A 21,362-nucleotide genomic window follows, 5' to 3' on the forward strand; every position below is an offset into this window, starting at 1 on the left:
CGGGCGGTATTATAATAACAATAATGGCATTTATTAAGTGCTTACTATGTGCAAAGCACTGTTCTAAGCGTTGGGGAGGTTACAAGGTGATCAGGTTGTCCCACGGGGGGCTCACAGTCTTAATCCCCATTTTCCGGATGAGGGAACTGAGGCTCAGAGAAGTGAAGTGACTTGCCCAAAGTCACCCAGCTGACAAGTGGTGGAGCCGGGATTAGAACCCACGTCCTCTGACTCCCAAGCCCCAGGCTCTTTCCATTGAGTCATGCTTCTGCGGAGCTGGGATTAGAACCCAGGTCCTTTGACCACCGGACTGGGCCCCATTCAGGTGGGTGGTATAATAATAATAATAATGGCATTTATTAAGCACTTACTATGTGCAAAGCACTGTTCTAAGCGCTGGGGAGGTTACAAGGTGATCAGGTTGTCCCATGGGGGGGGCTCAGTCTTAATCCCCATTTTCCAGATGAGGTAACTGAGGCGCAGAGAAGTGACTTGCCCAAAGTCACCCAGCCGACAGTTGGCCGAGCCGGGATTTGAACCCATGACCTCTGACTCCAAAACCTGGGCTCTTTCCACTGAGCCACGCGGCTTAAGTGCTTACTCTGTGCCAAGCACCGTTCGAACTGCTGGGGGAGATACAGGGTCATCAGGTTGTCCCACGGGGGGCTCACAGTTTTCATCCCCATTTTATAGATGAGGGAACTGAGGCCCAGAAGAATGAAGTGGCTTGCCCAAGCTGACAAGTGGCGGAGCCGGGATTAGAACCCATGACCTCTGAGTCCCAAGCCCGGGCTCTTTCCACTGAGCCACGCCGTACTTGACATCACGTGTCCGGGGCCTGCAAAGATCCCGGTGACCCCCCGGCCTTTGGCGGGGGCGGTCAGTACAGCCTCCTGACCCCTCATGAGACTAAGGAGAACGTGACAGGGCGGGTCAAGTGACTCACCCAAGGACACCGAGCGGCTTTGAAGTGACAGGGAAACTAGAACTTCCCTTCCCGACCTTTCCCATTCCCAGCCCGGGCCGCGGGCCCGCACGGCCGGCTTTCGTCCGGGCGTTGGGAAGCTGCGCTTTCATTCCTTCCATCGTATTTACTGAGTGCTTACCATGTGCGCAGCACTGTCCTAAGCACTTGGGAAAGAGCGCGGGCTTGGGAATCAGAGGTTATGGGTTCTAATCCCAGCTCCGCCACTTCAATCAATCAATCAATCAATTGTATTTATTGAGCGCTTACTGTGTGCGGAGCACTGGACTAAGCGCTTGGGAAGTCCAAGTTGGCAACATAGAGAGACGGCCCCTACCCAACAGTGGGCTCACAGTCTAAAAGGGGGAGACAGAGAACAAAACCAAACATACTAACAAAATAAAATAAATAGAATAGATAGGTACAAGTAAAATAAATAAATAGAGTAATAAATCTGTACAAACATCTATACAGGTGCTGTGGGGAAGGGAAGGAGGTAAGATGGGGGGGATGGAGAGGGGGACGAGGGGGAGAGGAAAGAGGGGGCTCAGTCTGGGAAGGCCTCCTAAACAAAACAATGAAGCCGACAAGTAGACAAATGCCATGGTTATTCATTCATTCATTCATGCATTCATTCAGTCGTATTTATTGAGCGCTTACTGTGTGCAGAGCACTGTACTAAGCGCTTGGGAAGTACAAGATGGCAACATATAGAGCCGGTCCCTACCCAACAGCAGGCTCACAGTCTAGAAGGGGGAGACAGAGAACAAAACATATTAACAAAAAAAATACAATAAATATGAACAAACAAAATAAATAGAGTAATAAATCCGTACAAGCATATATACATATATGCAGGTGCTGTGGGGAGGGGAGGGGGACAGGAAGGAGGGGGCTCAGTGTGGGAAGGCCTCCTGGAGGAGGTGAGCTCTCAGTAGGGCTTTGAAGGGAAAAGAGATGGGACGAGGACGGGATTAACAATTAACAATATTAACAATTATTGTAATGAGTATCACCAGTGTCTAGCCCGCAGGCCTGCTTTCAGCATAAAAAGAATTTACTGAAGTGTGGATGGCGCTTACAGTGTGCAAAGCACTGTACAAAGCACTTATGCACATACCTTGAACTTACCTATAATAGTAATAATGATGGCATTTGTTAAGCGCTTACTATGTGGAAAGCACTGTTCTGAGCGCTGGGGGGGATACAAGGTGATCAGATTGTCCCTCGTGGGGCTCCCAGTCTTCATCCCCATTTTCCAGGTGAGGAAACTGAGGCCCAGAGAAGCAAAGTGACTTACCCAAAGTCACACAGCTGACAAGTGGCGGAGGCAGAATTAGAACTCATGACCTCTGACTCCGAAGCCCGGGCTCTTTCCGCTGAGCCACACTGCTATTATAAATGACTTATTTAGTCCTAATAATAATGATGATGGTATTTAAGTGTTTACTATGTGCCATGCACTGTTCTAAACCCTATTAATAATAATAATAATAATGGCATCTATTAAGCGCTTACTTTGTGCAAAGCACTATTCTGAGCGCTCGGGGGTTACAAGGTGATCAGATTGTCCCTCGTGGGGCTCCCAGTCTTCATCCCCATTTTGCAGATGAGGAAACTGAGGCCCAGAGAAGCAAAGTGACTTACCCAAAGTCACACAGCTGACAAGTGGCAGAGGCAGGATTAGAACTCATGACCTCTGAGTCCCAAGCCCGGGCTCTTTCTGCTGAGTCACGCCGCTATTATAAATGACTTATTTAGTCCTGATAATAATGATGGTGGTATTTAAGTGTTTATTATTATTATTACTATGTGCCATGCACTGTTCTAAACCGTATTAATAATAATAATAATAATAATGACATTTATTAAGTGCTTACTATGTGTAAAGCACCGTTCTAACTGCTGGGGGGATACAAGGTGATCAGGTTGTCCCACAGTGAGGCTCACAGTCTTCACCCCCATTTTCCAGATGAGGGAACTGAGACCCAGAGAAGTGAAGTGGCTTGCCCAGAGTCCCCCAGCTGACAAGTGGCGGAGCCGGAATTTGAACCCATGACCTCTGACTCCAAAGCCCGGGCTCTTTCCACTGAGCCACGCTGCTTCTCAATAGTAATGGTGGCATTTATTAAATGCTTACTATGTGCCAAGCCCTGTTCTAAGCGCTGGAGAGGTTACAAGGTGATCAGGTTGTCCCACGGTGGGGCTCACAGTCTTCATCCCCATTTTACAGTTGAGGTAGCTGAGGCGCAGAGAAGCAAAGTGACTTGCCCGAAGTCACACAGCTGCCAAGTGGTGGAGCTGGAATTCGAACCCATGACCTCTGACTCCAAAGCCCGGGCTCTTTCCACTGAGCCACGCTGCTTCTCAGTTAATGTCGGTCCCCACAGCTCGAGGCTGTCGGCTCGTTACGAGCAGGGAACGCGCCGGCTAAATCTGTTGTCTTGTTCCTCTCCAAGCACCTAGTCCAGCGCCCCGCACGTAGTAAGCGCTCGGTAAATCCCTCCGATTGATTGACGGATCGATGGGTGGATGGATGGATCGATGGGTTGTGATGATGTGGTTATTGCGGTGTCTTGCAGGCGGGCCCACACCCTGACGGTCTTGTTCATTCTGACGTGCACCTTGGGCTACGTGACGCTACTGGAAGAGACGCCCCAAAACACCACCTACAACACCAAAAGGTAACACAAACACACACACACACACACACACACACACACACACACACACACACACACACACACACACACACACACACACAAAAACACACCCCTCGCCCCCCCGCCGCCGGGCCGTCACCCACCCTCGGGGACCCAGAGACAGAGAAGCCGGGCCCGAGAAGCGGCGGGGCTCAGGGGAAAGAGCCTGGGCTTTGGAGTCCGGGGTCGTGGGTTCGAATCCCGGCTCCATCATCATCATCATCATCAGTCGTATTTATTGAGCGCTTACTGTGTGCAGAGCACTGGACTAAGCGCTTGGGAAGTCCAAGTTGGCAACGTATAGAGACGGTCCCTACCCAACAGTGGGCTCACAGTCTAAAAGGGGGAGACAGAGAACAAAACCAGACATACTAACAAAATAAAATAAATAGAATAGATATGTACAAGTAAAATAAATAGAGTAATAAATACGTACAAACATATATACATATATACAGGTGCTGTGGGGAAGGGAAGGAGGTAAGATGGGGGGGATGGAGGGGGGACGAGGGGAAGAGGAAGGAAGGGGCTGTCAGCTGTGTGACTTGGGGCAGGTCACTTCACTTCTCTGGGCCTCGGTTACCTCATCTGTAAAATGGGGATGAAGACTGTGAGCCCCACATGGGACAGGGACTGTGTCCGACCCGATTTGCTTGTATCCACCCCAGCGCTTAGTACAGTGCCCCGCACATAGTGTTTACAGACACCTTACTTATTATTATTATTTTTGGCAGAGTCACCCGCTTGCTTCGGAGCCGGGGTGGAGGGTCCCCTGGGAGTAGCCCTACCCGTGGGACAACCTAACCACCTTGTAACCTCCCCAGCGCTTAGAACAGTGCTTGGCACATAGTAAGCGCTTAATAAATGCCGTCGTTATCATCATTACTACGTCATGCTGCCTCTCAATGAGTCGGGAGGTTCCCTTAGCCGCGGGCATTATTAAGAGCAGAGAAGCAGCTTGGCTCAGGGGAAATATTACTCTATTTATTTATTTTACTTGTACATATCTATTCTATTTATTTTATTTTGTTAGTATGTTTGGTTTTGTTCTCTGTCTCCCCCTTTTAGACTGTGAGCCCACTGTTGGGTAGGGACTGTCTCTCTATGGTGCCAATTTGTACTTCCCAAGCGCTTAGTACAGTGCTCTGCACATAGTAAGCGCTCAATAAATACGATTGATTGGTTGATTGATTGAAAGAGCCCGGGCTTTGGAGTCAGAGGTTGTGGGTTCAAATTCCGGCTCCGCCACTTGTCAGCTTTGTGACTTTGGGCAAGTCTTCTCTGTGCCTCAGTTCCCTCGTCTGTAAAATGGGGACTAAGATCGTGAGCCCCCCATGGGACAACCTGATCACCTTGTAACCTCCCCAGCGCTCAGAACAGGGCTTCGCACATAGTAAGCGCTTAATAATAATAATAAAAATGATGGTATTTGTTAAGCGCTTACTCTGTGCAAAGCACTGTTCTAAGCGCTTAATAAATACCATTATTATTATTATCGTTGTTATGGGGTGACAGTAGTGCCACCGTGGACCAAGTGCAGCTGGTTCTCCGGGCCTTGGAAGGATTTCTCCCGAATAGTTTTGGGGGGCGGTGGGGATGGGGGAGGCTCCTTTGTCCTTTCAGAATTGTTCCAGGAAACAAGGGCTCCATGCAGCCGATCCGGAGCGGCCGCCTCCTGCTCGCATTTCCCGGATTCCGGACTCGAGCTCAGAGCCGTGGGACAGGCCTCGGCTTGGGTTAGGAATGACAGACATCCCCCCCTTTCCGCCCCAGCCACCAGTCACCAGTCAGGTGTCCCCCCCCGACTGTCCCTCACCCACTTTTTAAATCCATTTTTTAATAATAATAATAATGGTGATGGTTTTAAGCGCTTACTATGTGCCACGCATTCATTCATTTGTATTTATTGAGCACTTACTGTGTGCAGAGCACTTGGACTAAGCGCTTGGGAAGTACAAGTTGGCAACAGATAGAGACGGTCCCTACCCAACAACAGGCTCACAATCTAGAAGGGCGGAGACGGACAAAATAAAAAATAAAAAAACGAAACAAGTAGTTAGGTGTCAATACCATCAGGCTAAATAGACTTATAGCTGTATACACGTCATTAATATAGTAAGTATGTACAGAGTAATAAATATGTACAATAATAATAATGGCATTTGTTAAGCGCTTACTATGTGCAAAGCACTGTTCTAAGCGCTGGGGAGGTTACAAGGTGATCAGGTTGTCCCACGGGGGGCTCACAGGCTTCATCCCCATTTTACAGATGAGAGAACTGAGGCCCAGAGAAGTGAAGTGACTTGCCCAAAGTCACACAGCTGACAATTGGCAGAGCTGGGATTTGAACCCATGACCTCTGACTCCAAATACATGCAAGTGCCGTGGGGGGGGTGAAGTGTCACTTCACGTCTCTGGGCCTCAGTTCCCGCATCTGTAAAATGGGGATGAAGGCTGTGAGCCCCCGGTGGGACATCCTGATCATTTTGTAACCTCCGCAGCGCTTAGAACAGTGCTTTGCACATAGTAAGCGCTTGATAAATGCTATCATTAAGTGCTGTGGGGAGGGGAAGGGAGTAGGGGCGATGGGGAGGGAAGGAGCAGAGGAAAATGGGGGGGCTCAGTCTGGGAAGGCCTCCTGGAGGAGGGGAGCTCTCAGTAGGGCTTTGAAAAGGGGAAGGATGTCACCCTGTTGGATCGGGCTCGCCTCTGAAGACTGTGGCCCCATGTGGGAAAGGGACTGCGTCCAACCTGATCAGCTCGAATCTACCGCAACGCTTAGAGCAGCGCCTGGTACGTAGTAAGCACTGAACAAATGTATATATAATGGCATTTATTAAGCGCTTACTATGTGCAGAGCACTGTCCTAAGCGCTGGGGGGGATACAGGGTGATCAGGTTGTCCCACGTGGGGCTCACAATCTTAATCCCCATTTTACAGATGAGGTAACTGAGGCTCAGAGAAGTTAAGTGACTTGCCCAAGGTCACACAGCAGACAAACAAATACCACAGTTATTGTAATTATTATTCATTCATTCATTCAGTCGTATTTAGTGAGCGCTTACTGTGTGCAGAGCACTGGACTGAGCACTTGGGAAGTACAAGTTGGCAACAACTAGAGACGGTTCCTACCCGACAGTGGGCTCACAGTCGAGAAGGGGGAGACAGAGAACAAAACCAAACATACTGACAAAATAAAATAAATAGAATAGATATGTACAAGTAAAATAAATAAATAAATAAATAGAGTAATAAATCCGTACAAACATATATACATATATACAGGTGCTGTGGGGAGGGGAAGGAGGTAAGGCAGGCGGATAAGGAGGGGGCTCAATGTGGGAAGGCCTCCTGGAGGAGGTGAGCTCTCAGTAGGGCCTTGAAGGGAGGAAGAGAGCGAGCTTGGCGGATGGGCGGAGGGATTGGGGGCATTCCGGGCCAGGGGGAGGACGTGGGCCGGGGGTCGACCGCGGGACAGGCCAGAACGAGGCCTAACGGTGAGGAGGTGAGCGGCCGAGTGAAGTGACTTACCCAACGTCACACAGCTGACAGTTGGCAGAGCCGGGATTTGAACCCATGACCTCTGACTCCAAAGCCCGGGCTCTTTCCACTGAGCCACGCTGCTATCTGTTGCCAAATTGGACTTCGCAACTGCTCTGCACGCAGTAAGCGCTCAGTAAATACGATTGAATTCAATCGGTGGCCTTGGTGTCCAGTCCAATTATTTATATAGCTATAAGTAACTCAATTTATAGCTAGAATTCTATTTATTCTGTTGGTTTTGACCCCCCGTCTACATGTTTTGTTGTCCGTCTCCCCCTTCTAGACTGAGCGCCCGCTGTTGGGTAGGGACCGTCTCTATCTGTTGCCAAATTGGACTTTCCGAGGGCTTAGTACAGTGCTTTGCACCCTGAGCCCTCAATAAATAACAGTTGAATAAGTGAATGAATTGCCGTATTGTCCTTCCCAAGCACTTAGTCCAATGCTCTGCCCGCAGTAAGCGCTCAATAAATACGATTGAATGAATGAATGATATTGTTTTGTTCTCTGTCTCCCCCTTCTCGACTGTGAGCCCACTGTTGGGTAGGGACCGTCTCTAGATGTGGCCAACTTGGACTTCCCAAGCGCTTAGTCCAGTGCTCTGCACACCGTAAGCGCTCAGTAAATACGACTGATTGATATTGGACTTTCCAAGCGCTTAGTACAGTGCCGTGCCCACGGTAAGCGCTCAATAAATACCACTGAATGAATGAATGAATGATATTGTTTTGTTCTCTGTCTCCCCCTTCTCGACCGTGAGCCCGCTGTTGGGTAGGGCCCGTCTCTAGATGCGGCCAACTTGGACTTCCCAAGCGCTTAGTACAGTGCTGTGCACACCATAAGCGCTCAATAAATATGATTGATTGATATTGGACTTTCCAAGCGCTTAGTACAGTGCCGTGCCCACAATAAGCGCTCAATAAATACGACTGAATGAATGATATTGTTTTGTTCTCTGTCTCCCCTTTCTCGACCGTGAGCCCGCTGTTGGGTAGGGCCCGTCTCTAGATGCGGCCAACTTGGACTTCCCAAGCGCTTAGTCCAGTGCTCTGCACACCGTAAGCGCTCAGTAAATGCGATTGATTGATATTGGACTTTCCAAGCGCTTAGTAGGGTGCCGTGCCCACAGTAAGCGCTCAGTAAATGCAGTGGAATGAAGGAAAGCGGTGGAGCCGGGATGAGAACCAAGCCCGGGCTCTTAACAGCAGACGACGCTGCTTCCGTCCTTCTGACCCCGTCATTCCCCTGTCCGCGGGAGCGGCCCGGGCAGGTGGCTACTGATTAGCCATCCCGGCTTGCCGGAGGGCTTACCGCTACGTGACGCCCCCGTTTTGTCCCTTCCCTGTGGACCAGTCACGGGGTCATCCGGGGCCCAGATTTTCCGCTCCCTTGGCCCGTGGCTGCTTGGTACTTTGGACGCCGATTATGATTTTACCGCCACTCCCCTACGCCCCGCCGGCCCCCGCGGCTCAATCTCTCGGCCTCACCTCCCCGGCTCCCCTCTCGCAATCACTGTGGCATTGGTTAAGCGCTTACTATGTGCCAGGCGCTGTTCTAGACACCGGGGCAGGTGCAAGGAAATCAGGTCCCACGCGGGGCTCACCATCGAAGTAGGAGGAAGAACTGAGGCACGGAGAAGTCAATTCAATATTGAGTGCGTGCTTACTTCATTCATTCATTGATCCAGTCGTATTTATTGAGCGCTTCCTGTGTGCAGAGCACTGGACTAAGCGCTTGTGCACTGGACTAAGCGCTTGGAAAGTACAGTTCCGCAGCAGATAGAGACGGTCGCTCCCCAACAACGGGCTCACAGGCTAGGAGGGGTGACAGTCAATCAATCAATCAATCAATTGTATTTACTGAGCGCTTTCTGTGTGCAGAGCACTGGACTAAGCGCTTGTGCACTGGACTAAGTGCTTGGAAAGTACAGTTCCACAGCAGAGACGGTCGCTCCCCAACAATGGGCTCACAGGCTAGAAGGGGTGACAATCAATCAATCAATCAATCAATCGTATTTATTGAGCGCTTTCTGTGTGCAGAGCACTGAACTAAGCGCTTGGAAAGTACAGTTCCGCAGCAGATAGAGACGGTCGCTCCCCAACAACGGGCTCACAGGGTAGAAGGGGTGACAATCAATCAATCAGTCAATCGTATTTATTGAGCGCTTACTGTGTGCAGAGCACTGGACTAAGCGCTTGGAAAGTACAGTTCCGCAGCAGATAGAGACGGTCGCTCCCCAACAACGGGCTCACAGGCTAGGAGGGGTGACAATCAATCAATCAATCAGTCGTATTTATTGAGCGCTTTCTGTGTGCAGAGCACTGGACTAAGCGCTTGGAAAGTACAGTTCCGCAGCAGATAGAGACGGTCGCTCCCCAACAACGGGCTCACAGGCTAGAAGGGGTGACAATCAATCAATCAATCGTATTGAGCGCTTACTGTGTGCAGAGCACTGGACTAAGCGCTTGTGCACCGGACTAAGCGCTTGGGAAGTACAGTTCCGCAGCAGATAGAGACAGTCGCTCCCCAACAACGGGCTCACAGGCTAGTAGGGGTGACAATCAATCAATCAATCAATCGTATTTATTGAGCGCTTACTGTGTGCAGAGCACTGGACTAAGCGCTTGTGCACTGGACTAAGCGCTTGGAAAGTACAGTTCCGCAGCAGATAGAGACGGTCGCTCCCCAACAACGGGCTCACAGGCTAGAAGGGGTGACAATCAATCAATCAATCAATCATATTGAGCGCTTTCTGTGTGCAGAGCACTGGACTAAGCGCTTGGAAAGTACAGTTCCGCAGCAGATAGAGACGGTCGCTCCCCAACAACGGGCTCACAGGCTAGAAGGGGTGACAATCAATCAATCAATCCGTCGTATTTATTGAGCGCTTACTGTGTGCAGAGCACTGGACTAAGCGCTTGGAAAGTACAGTTCCGCAGCAGATAGAGACGGTCGCTCCCCAACAACGGGCTCACATGCTAGAAGGGGTGACAATCAATCAATCAGTCGTATTTATTGAGCGCTTACTGTGTGCAGAGCACTGGACTAAGCGCTTGGAAAGTACAATTCTGCAGCAGAGACGGTCGCTCCCCAACAACGGGCTCACAGGCTAGAAGGGGTGACAATCAATCAATCAATCGTATTGAGCGCTTTCCGTGTGCAGAGCACTGGACTAAGCGCTTGTGCACTGGACTAAGCGCTTGGGAAGTACAGTTCCGCAGCAGATAGAGACAGTCGCTCCGCAACAACGGGCTCACAGGCTAGAAGGGGTGACAATCAATCAATCAATCAATTGTATTTATTGAGCGCTTACTGTGGCAGAGCACTGGACTAAGCGCTTGTGCACTGGACTAAGCGCTTGGGAAGTACAGTTCCGCAGCAGATAGAGACGTTCGCTCCCCAACAACGGGCTCACAGGCTAGAAGGGGTGACAATCAATCAATCAATCATATTTATTGAGCGCTTACTGTGTGCAGAGCACTGGACTAAGCGCTTGGAAAGTACAATTCTGCAGCAGAGACGGTCGCTCCCCAACAACGGGCTCACAGGCTAGAAGGGGTGACAATCAATCAATCAATCGTATTTATTGAGCGCTTACTGTGTGCAGAGCACTGGACTAAGCGCTTGGAAAGTACAGTTCCGCAGCAGATAGAGACGGTCGCTCCCCAACAACGGGCTCACAGGCTAGAAGGGGTGACAATCAATCAATCAATCGTATTGAGCGCTTACTGTGTGCAGAGCACTGGACTAAGCGCTTGTGCACCGGACTAAGCGCTTGGGAAGTACAGTTCCGCAGCAGATAGAGACAGTCGCTCCCCAACAATGGGCTCACAGGCTAGTAGGGGTGACAATCAATCAATCAATCAATAGTATTTATTGAGCGCTTACTGTGTGCAGAGCACTGGACTAAGCGCTTGTGCACTGGACTAAGCGCTTGGGAAGTACAGTTCCGCAGCAGAGACGGTCGCTCCCCAACAACGGGCTCACAGGCTAGAAGGGGTGACAATCAATCAATCAATCAATCGTATTTATTGAGCGCTTTCTGTGTGCAGAGCACTGGACTAAGCGCTTGTGCACTGGACTAAGCGCTTGGAAAGTACAGTTCCGCAGCAGATAGAGACGGTCGCTCCCCAACAACGGGCTCACAGGCTAGGAGGGGTGACAAGCAATCAATCAATCAATCGTATTTATTGAGCGCTTTCTGTGTGCAGAGCACTGAACTAAGCGCTTGGAAAGTACAATTCTGCAGCAGAGACGGTCGCTCCCCAACAACGGGCTCACAGGCTAGAAGGGGTGACAATCAATCAATCAATCCGTCGTATTTATTGAGCGCTTACTGTGTGCAGAACACTGGACTAAGCGCTTGTGCACTGGACTAAGCGCTTGGAAAGTACAATTCCGCAGCAGATAGAGACGGTCGCTCCCCAACAATGGGCTCACAGGCTAGAAGGGGTGACAATCAATCAATCAATCAATCGTATTTATTGAGCGCTTTCTGTGTGCAGAGCACTGGACTAAGCGCTTGGAAAGTACAGTTCTGCAGCAGATAGAGACGGTCGCTCCCCAACAACGGGCTCACAGGCTAGGAGGGGTGACAATCAATCAGTCGTATTTATTGAGCGCTTACTGTGCTGTACTAAGCGCTTGGGAAGTACAAGTTGGCAGCGTATAGAGACAGTCCCTACCCAGCAGTGGGCTTACAGTCTAAAAACAGGTAGACAGGTGAAGTGACTCACTCAAAGTGCCACGGCAAGCACGTGGCAGAGTCGGGGTGAGAGCCCAGGTCCCCTGATTCCCAGGCCCGGGCTCTAGGGAAGCAGCGTGGCTCAGTGGAAAGAGCCCGGGCTTTGGAGTCAGAGGTCATGGGTTCAAATCCCGGCTCCGCTACTTGTCTGCTCTGTGACTTTGGGCAAGTCACTTCACTTCCTTGGGCCTCGGTGACCTCATCTGTAAAAAGGGGGTGAAGACTGAGCCCCACGTGGGACAACCGGATCACCTTGCAACCTCCCCAGCGCTTAGAACAGTACAATGCATATAGTAAGCGCTTAATAATAATAATAATAATATTAAGCGTTTACTATGTGCAAAGCACAGTTCTAAGCGCTGGGGAGGTGACAGGGTGATCAGGTTGTCCCACGGGGGGGATCACAGTTTTAAGCCCTATTTTACAGATGAGGTCACTGAGGCCCAGAGAAGTGAAGCGACTTTCCCAAAGTCACACAGCTGATGGTTAGCGGAACCGGGATTTGAACCTGTGACCTCTGACTCCAAAGCCTGGGCTCTTACCACTAAGCCACGCTGCTTCAAGAAGCTTAATAAATGCCGTCATTATTATTACTATTACCCAATAGGCCGCTCTTGTCTCTAGTATAATATTAGGCCCTTTGCCACTTGGCATCTTGGTGCCTCAGTTCCCTCACCTGCAAAATGGGGATTTGGCCCCTGTCCTCCTTCCGACTTAGTCTGTGAACCCCACGTGGGACCTGATGATCTTGGATCCACCTCAGCGCTTAGTAGAGTGCTTGGCGCGTATCCTCAGTGGTAATGAGAAGCCGCATGGCTCAGCGGGAAGAGCCCGGGCTCAGGAGCCAGAGGTCGTGGGTTCTAATCCCGGCCCTGCCACTTATCAGCTGTGTGATTTGGGGCAAGTCACTTCACTTCCCCGGGCCTCAGTTCCCTCGTCTGAAAAATGGGGATGCAGACTGGGAGCCCCACGTGGGACAACCTGATGGCCTCGTAACCTCCCCACTGCTTAGAACAGTGTGTGGCACGTAGTGAGTGCTTAGTAAATACCATCATCATCATTTACCTGTTCACCTTGTAACCTCCCCAACGCTTAGAACAGTGCTTTGCACATAGTAAGCGTTTAACAAATGCCATCATTGTTGTTATCATCCTTCTCTGGGCCTCAGTTATCTCATCTGTAAAATGGGGACTCAGACTGTGAGCCCCCCAATGGGACAACCTGATTACCTTGTAACCTCCCCAGTGCTCAGAACAGTGCTTGGCCCATAGTAAACACCTAATAAATACCGTCATTGTTGCCTTATTGAGTGCTATTTATGTGCAGAGCAGTTGATCGATCGTATTTATTGAGCACTTACTGTGTGCAGAGCACTCTACCAAGTGGCAGGGAGAGTACAGCAGAACAGTAAACAGACATATTTCCTCCTCACAAAGGAGCTGACAGTCTAGAGTGGGAGACAGACATTAGCAGAAATAAATAAATGGGAGATGAGGACATAAGTCGTGTGGGGCTGAGGGGCGGCGGCGGATAAAGGGAGCGAGGCAGGGCGACGCAGAAGGGAGCCGGAGGAGAGGAAAGAGTGGATTAGGCAGGGAAGGCCTCTGGGAGAAGGTGGGCCTTCAAGCTCGCTGTGGGCAGGGAGCGTGTCTGTTTATTGTTATATCGTACTCTCCCAAGTGCTCAGTAATATATAATAATAATGGTGGCATTTGTTAAACGCTATGTGCAAAGCGCTGGGGAGGATACGTCATCCCCCGGGCCCGGAATGCCCCCAATCCCTCTGCCCCTCCGCCAAGCTCGCTCTCTTCCTCCCTTCAAGGCCCTGCTGAGAGCTCACCTCCTCCAGGAGGCCTTCCCAGACTGAGCCCCTTCCTTCCTCTGCCCCTCGTCCCCCTCTCCATCCCCCCCATCTTACCTCCTTCCCTTCCCCACAGCACCTGGATATATGTATATATGGTTGTACATATTTATTACTCTATTTTACTTGTACATTTCTATCCTATTTATTTTATTTTGTTGGTATGTTTGGTTCTGTTCTCTGTCTCCCCCTTTTAGACTGTGAGCCCAGTGTTGGGTAGGGGCTGTCTCTATGTGTTGCCAATTTGTACTTCCCAAGCGCTTAGTACAGTGCTCTGCACATAGTAAGCGCTCAATAAATACGATTGATTGATTGATTGATACAAGGTGATCAGATTGTCCCCCGTGGGGCTCACAGTCTTAACCCCCATTTTCCAGATGAGGTAACCGAGGCCCAGAGAAGTGAAGTGACTCGCCCAAAGTCACCCAGCTGACAAGCGGCGGAGCCGGGATTTGAACCCACGACCTCCGACTCCCAAGCCCGGGCTCTTTCCACTGAGCCACGCTGCTCAGAGGGATGGGCTAATAAGCTCGCTGTGGGCAGGGAGCGTGTCTGTTTATTGTTATATCGTACTCTCCAAGTGCTCAGTAATATATAATAATAATGGTGGCATTTGTTAAATGCTATGTGCAAAGCGCTGGGGAGGATACAAGGTGATCAGATTGTCCCCCGTGGGGCTCACAGTCTTAACCCCCATTTTCCAGATGAGGTAACTGAGGCTCAGAGAAGTGAAGTGGCTCGCCCGAAGTCACCCAGCTGACAAGCGGCGGAGCCGGGATTTGAACCCATGACCTCCGACTCCCAAGCCCGGGCTCTTTCCACTGAGCCACGCTGCTCAGAGGGATGGGCTCATTGTGGGCAGGGAATGTGTCTGTTTATTGTGATTTTGTACTCGCCCAAGTGCTCAGCACAGTGACGGGCACGGAGCGATGGATTAATAAACTCACCGTTTGTGGGGAATGTGTGTGCCGACTTTGTTGCGCTGTGCCTTCCCAAGCGCTTAGTCAATCAATCAATCAATCGTATTTATTGAGCGCTTACTATGTGCAGAGCACTGTACTGAGCGCTTGGGAAGTACAAATTGGCAACACATAGAGACAGTCCCTACCCAACAGTGGGCTCACAGTCTAAAAGGGGGAGACAGAGAACAAAACAATATCATTCATTCAGTCAGTCGTATTTATTGAGCGCTTACAGTCTAAAAGGGGGAGACAGAGAACAGAACCAAACATACCAACAAAATAAAATAAATAGGATAGAAATGTACAAGTAAAATAAATAGAGTAATAAATATGTCCAAACATATATCCATATATACAGGTGCTGTGGGGAAGGGAAGGAGGTAAGATGGGGGGATGGAGAGGGGGACGAGGGGGAGAGGAGGGAAGGGGCTCAGTCTGGGAAGGCCTCCTGGAGGAGGTGAGCGCTCAGTCAGTGCCCTTCGTTGATAGATGAGGCAATGCCGTGATGGTGAATCTAATTCCACTGAGGAATTGTCTGTTCTGTCTCTTTCCAGAGGGATTGTGGCCAGCATTTTGGTTTTCTTGTGCTTCGGAGTCACACAAGCCAAAGACGGGCCGTTCTCGAGACCTCACCCAGGTAAATTTGGTCGCCGCTTCTCTCTGACTCTCTCCCCATCCCCTCCCCACAGCAATCAATCAATCAATCAATCGTATTTATTGAGCGCTTACTATGTGCAGAGCACTGTACTAAGCGCTTGGGAAGTACAAATTGGCATCACATAGAGACAGTCCCTACCCGATAGTGGGCTCACAGTCTAAAAGGGGGAGACAGAGAACAAAACCAAACATACTAACAAAATAAAATAAGTAGGATAGAAATGTACAAGAAAAATAAATAAATAAATAAATAAACAGAGTAATAAATATGTACAACCATATATACATATATACAGGTGCTGTGGGGAGGGGAAGGCGGTAAGGCGGGGGGATGGAGAGGGGGACGAGGGGGAGAGGAAAGAAGGGGCTCAATCTGGGAAGGCCTCCTGGAGGAGGTGAGCTCTCAGCAGGGCCTTGAAGGGAGGAAGAGAGCTAGCTTGGCGGATGGGCAGAGGGAGGGCATTCCAGGCCTGGGGGATGACGTGGGCCGGGGGTCGATGGCGGGACAGGCGAGAGCGAGGTACAGTGAGGAGATTAGTGGTGGAGGAGCGGAGGGTGCGGGCTGGGCTGTAGAAGGAGAGAAGGGAGGTGAGGTAGGAGGGGGCGAGGTGATGGATGGACAGCCTTGAAGCCCAGGGTGAGGAGTTTCTGCCTGATGCGCAGATTGATCGGTAGCCACTGGAGGTTTTTGAGGAGGGGAGTGATATGCCCAGAGCGTTTCTGGACAAAGATAATCCGGGCAGCAGCATGAAGTATGGATTGAAGTGGAGAGAGACACGAGGATGGGAGATCAGAGAGAAGGCTAGTGCAGTAGTCCAGACGGGATAGGAGGAGAGCTTGAATGAGCAGGGTAGCGGTTTGGATGGAGAGGAAAGGGCGCATCTTGGCAATGTTGCGGAGCTGAGACCGGCAGGTTTTGGTGACGGCTCGGATGTGAGGGGTGAATGAGAGAGCGGAGTCGAGGATGACACCAAGGTTGCGGGCTTGTGAGACGGGAAGGATGGTAGTGCCGTCAACAGAGATGGGAAAGTCAGGGAGAGGACAAGGTTTGGGAGGGAAGACAAGGAGCTCAGTCTTCGACATGTTGAGCACCTGTCTAGACGCCTGTACGGATTGATTACTCTATTTATTTTACTTGGACATATGGCCCGAGCCCCGCGCCTGACGGAGGGGGAGGGGGGGGGGGGGGGCGCCTCCCCCATAGCCCCGCCCGGCACGGGCTGGGGGCTTTCAGGTCTTTCATTCATTCAGCCGTATGTATTGAGCGCTTACTGTGTGCGGAGCGCTGTACTATGCGCTTGAGAGGTACAAGTTCCCAAGAGAAGCTGTAGAGAAGCGGCGTGGCTCAGTGGAAAGAGCCCGGGCTTCGGAGTCAGAGGTCGTGGGTTCTAATCCCGGCTCCACCACTTATCGGCTGTGTGACTTTGGGCAAGTCACTTCACTTCTCTGGGCCTCAGTCACCTCATCTGTAAAATGGGGATTAAGAGTGTGAGCCCCCCCTGGGACAACCTGATCACCTTGTATCCCCCCAGCGCCTAGAACAGTGCTTTGCACATAGCGCTTAACAAATACCATTATTACTACTGTTATTATTACAGTGCTTAGCATATAGTAAGTATTTGTTTATTTTACTTGTACATAGCTATTCTATTTATTTTATTTTGTTAGTATGTTTGGTTTTGTTCTCTGTCTCCCCCTTTTAGACTGTGAGCCCACTGTTGGGTAGGGACTGTCTCTAGATGTTGCCAATTTGTACTTCCCAAGCGCTTAGTACAGTGCTCTGCACATAGTAAGCGCTCAATAAATACGATTGATGATGATGATGATATGGACTATTCTATTTGTTTTATTTTGTTAATTCGTGTCATTTTGTTGTCTGTCTCCCCCTTCTAGACCGTGAGCCCGCTATTGGGTAGGGACCGTCTCTCTATAATAATAATAATAATGATGATGGCATTTGTTAAGCGCTTACTATGTGCCCAGCACTGTTCTAAGCGCTGGGGAGGTTCCAAGGTGATCAGGTTGTCCCCCGGGGGGCTCCCAGTCTTCATCCCCGTTTTACAGATGAGGGAACCGAGGCACAGAGAAGTGAAGCGACTTGCCCAAAGTCACACAGCCGACAGTTGGCAGAGTCGGGATGTTACCAACTTAGACTGTGAGCCCACTGTTGGGCAGGGACTGTCTCTATATGTTGCCAACTTGTACTTCCCAAGCGCTTAGTACAGTGCTCTGCACCCAGTAAGCGCTCAATAAATACGATTGATGATGATGATACCAACTTGTACTTCCCAAGCACTTAGTACAGTGCTCTGCACACAGTAAGCGCTCTATAAATACGATTGAATGAATGAATGAATGACTCCCCCCTCCCACCCCCCCACCAGTTGGGTCCCGCCCCAGCCCCCGGGCATCTGCCTTCTGCCCAGGGGGTCAGTCAGTCCTATTTACTGAGCGCTTACCGTGTGCAGAGCACTGGACTAAGCGCTTGGGAGACTACAACAACAATAATAATAATGGTGGTGGTATTTGTTAAGCGCTTACTGTGTGCAAAGCACTGTTCTAAGCACTGGGCGGGGGCTACAAGGTGATCAGGTTGTCCCACTTGGGGCCCACAGTCTTCATCCCCATTTTCCAGATGAGGTCACTGAGGCCCAGAGAAGTTAAAGTGGCTTGCCCAAAGGTCACCCAGCTGACAAGTGGCGGAGCGGGGATTCGAACCCATGACCTCTGACTCCCAAGCCCCTCGCTCTTTCCACTGAGCCACGCCGCAATAAACAGACCCCACCCCTGCCCGCAATGAGCCGACAGTCTGGAGGCATCATCATCATCATCATCATCATCATCAATCGTATTTATTGAGCGCTTACTGTGTGCAGAGCACTGTACTAAGCGCTTGGGAAGTATACATTGGCAACATATAATATATTTATTTATTTTATTTGTACATATCTATTCTATTTATTTTATTTTGTCAGTATGTTTGGTTTTGTTCTCTGTCTCCCCCTTTTAGACTGTGAGCCCACTGTTGGGTAGGGACTATCTCTATGTGTTGCCAATTTGTACTTCCCAAGCGCTTAGTACAGTGCTCTGCACATCGTAAGCGCTCAATAAATACGATTGATGATGATGATATAGAGACAGTCCCTACCCAACAGTGGGCTCACAGTCTAAAAAAATAAGTGGAGATGGCGGGGGTTGAACCCGGGGCCTCACACATGCGAAGCATGCGCTCTGCCTAAGCGCTTACTACGTGTCAAGCACTGTGGTAAGCGCTGGGGTCGATCCGAGATGATCAGGTTGGGCCCTGGCCCTCGTGGAGCTCACGGTCCTAGTTTCCATTTTAGAGGAGCAGTGTGGCCTAGTGGGTAGAGCCCGGGCCTGGGAGTTAGAAGGCCGTAGGTTCTCGTCCCGGCTCGTCCTCTTGTCTGCCGTGTGACCTTGGGCGAGTCACTTCGCTTCTCTGGGCCTCAGTGACCTCATCTGGAAAATGGGGATTGAGACTATTTTATTTTGTGAATATGTGTGGTTTTGTTGTCTGTCTCCCCCTTCTAGACTGTGAGCCCGCTGTTGGGTAGGGACCGTCTCTAGATGTTGCCAACTTGGACTTTCCAAGCGCTTAGTACAGTGCTCTGCACACAGTAAGCGCTCAATAAATACGATCGAATGAATGACTGTGAGCCCCACGTGGGGCAGGGTCCAACCCGATTTTGCTTGTATAATAATAATAGTAATAATAATAATAATAATAGCATTTATTAAGCGCTTACTACGTGCAAAGCACTGTTCTAAGCGCTGGGGAGGTTACAAGGTGATCAGGTTGTCCCATGGGGGGCTCACAGTCTGCATTTCTAGACTGCGAGCCCACTGTGGGGTAGGGACCGTCTCTGTATGTTGCCAACCTGTACTTCCCAAGCGCTTAGTACAGTGCTCTGCACACAGTAAGCGCTCAATAAATACGATCGAATGAGTGACTGTGAGCCCCACGTGGGGCAGGGTCCAACCCGATTTTGCTTGTATAATAATAATAATAATAATAGCATTTATTAAGCACTTACTATGTGCAAAGCACTGTTCTAAGTGCTGGGGAGGTTACAAGGTGATCAGGTTGTCCCACGGGGGGCTCCCATTCCGCATTTCTAGACTGTGAGCCCACTGTGGGGTAGGGACCGTCTCTATATGTTGCCATCCTGTACTTCCCAAGCGCTTAGTACAGTGCTCTGCACACAGTAAGCGCTCAATAAATACGATTGAATGAATGAATCCCCACTTTGCAGATGAGGTCACTGAGGCCCAGAGAATGATGATGATGATGGCATCTATTAAGCACTTACTATGTGCAAAGCACTGTTCTAAGCGCTGGGGAGGTTACAAGGTGATCAGGTGGTCCCACGGGGGGCTCCCATTCCACATTTCTAGACTGTGAGCCCACTGTGGGGTAGGGACCGTCTCCATTTGTTGCCATCCTGTACTTCCCAAGCGCTTAGTCCAGTGCTCTGCACACAGTAAGCGCTCAATAAATACGATTGAATGAGTGAATCCCCACTTTCCAGATGAAGTCACTGAGGCCCAGAGAATGATGATGATGATGATGGCGTTTATTAAGCACTTACTATGTGCAAAGCACTGTTCTAAGCGCTGGGGAGGTTACAAGGTGATCAGGTGGTCCCACGGGGGGCTCACAGTCTGCATTTCTAGACTGTGAGCCCACTGTGGGGTAGGGACTGTCTCTATATGTTGCCAACCTGGACTTCCCAAGCGCTTAGTACAGTGCTCTGCACACAGTAAGCGCTCAATAAATACAATTGAATGAATGAATCCCCACTTTGCAGATGAGGTCACTGAGGCCCAGAGAATGATGATGATGATGATGGTGTTTATTAAGTACTTACTATGTGCAAAGCACTGTTCTAAGCACTGGGGAGGTTACAAGGTGATCAGGTGGTCCCACGGGGGGCTCACAGTCTGCATTTCTAGACTGTGAGCCCGCTGTTGGGTAGGGACCGTCTCTATATGTTGCCATCCTGTACTTCCCAAGTGCTTAGTCCAGTGCTCTGCACACAGTAAGTGCTCAATAAATACGATTGATTGAATGAATCCCCACTTTCCAGATGAGGTCACTGAGGCCCAGAGACTGATGATGATGATGATGGTGGCATTTATTAAGCACTTACTATTTGCAAAGCACTGTTCTAAGCGCTGAGGATGTTACAAGGTGATCAGGTTGTCCCACGGGGGCTCACAGTCTTAATCCCCATTTTACAGATGAGGGAACTGAGGCCCAGAGAAGTGAAGTGACTCGCCCAAAGTCACCCAGCTGACAAGCGGTGGAGTCGGGGTTTGAACCCCTGACCCCCGACTCCAAAACCCGGGCTCTTTCCCCTGAGCCACGCTGCTTCTTCACAGAGAAGTGAAGTGACTGGCCCTAGGTCACCCAGCTGACAAGTGGCGGAGGCGGGATTAGAACCCACGACCTCCGACTCCAAAGCCCGGGCTTTTCCCACCGAGCCACGCTGCCGTATCCACCCCAGCGCTTAGTGCAGTGCTTAGTAGAGTGCAGATACCGCAATTATTTTATAGGTGAGGGAACTGAGGCCCGGAGTAGTGAAGTGAGTCGGCCAGGGTCACACGGCAGGAGAGCAGCGGAGCTGGGATTAGAACCCAGGACTTTTCTGACTCCTGGGCCCGGGCTCTAACCACTAGGCCATGCATGTTTGGAGGGGAACGGGGTTGGTGGGGACAGTGCACTTGAATTTGCCCCGTTTATTCACCCCCATGGCACTGCAATCCCATCGGAACCCCTTTTCCCCGCTCCCTTCTAATCATAATAATAATAATGATGGTATTTGTTAAGCGCTTACTATGTGCCAAGCACTGTTCTAAGCCCTGGGGGAGACACAACGTCATCAGGTGGTCCCCCGTGGGGCTCACAGTC

General features: G+C 50.3%; 1 protein-coding gene across 1 annotated transcript in view; it reads left to right on the forward strand.

Moving 5' to 3' along the window:
- PTDSS2 (phosphatidylserine synthase 2) overlaps positions 1-21,362 on the forward strand; it is a 77,467-nt gene that overhangs the window by 8,050 nt on the left and 48,055 nt on the right. Inside the window, exons 3-4 of the mRNA XM_038765372.1 lie at positions 3,547-3,648; positions 15,328-15,410. Of these exons, the coding sequence (XP_038621300.1) occupies positions 3,547-3,648; positions 15,328-15,410 (185 nt within the window). The remainder of the gene's footprint in view (positions 1-3,546; positions 3,649-15,327; positions 15,411-21,362) is intronic.

The sequence above is a fragment of the Tachyglossus aculeatus genome, chromosome 22 (genome assembly GCF_015852505.1).
Source record: "Tachyglossus aculeatus isolate mTacAcu1 chromosome 22, mTacAcu1.pri, whole genome shotgun sequence".
NCBI classification, from domain to species: domain Eukaryota; kingdom Metazoa; phylum Chordata; class Mammalia; order Monotremata; family Tachyglossidae; genus Tachyglossus; species Tachyglossus aculeatus.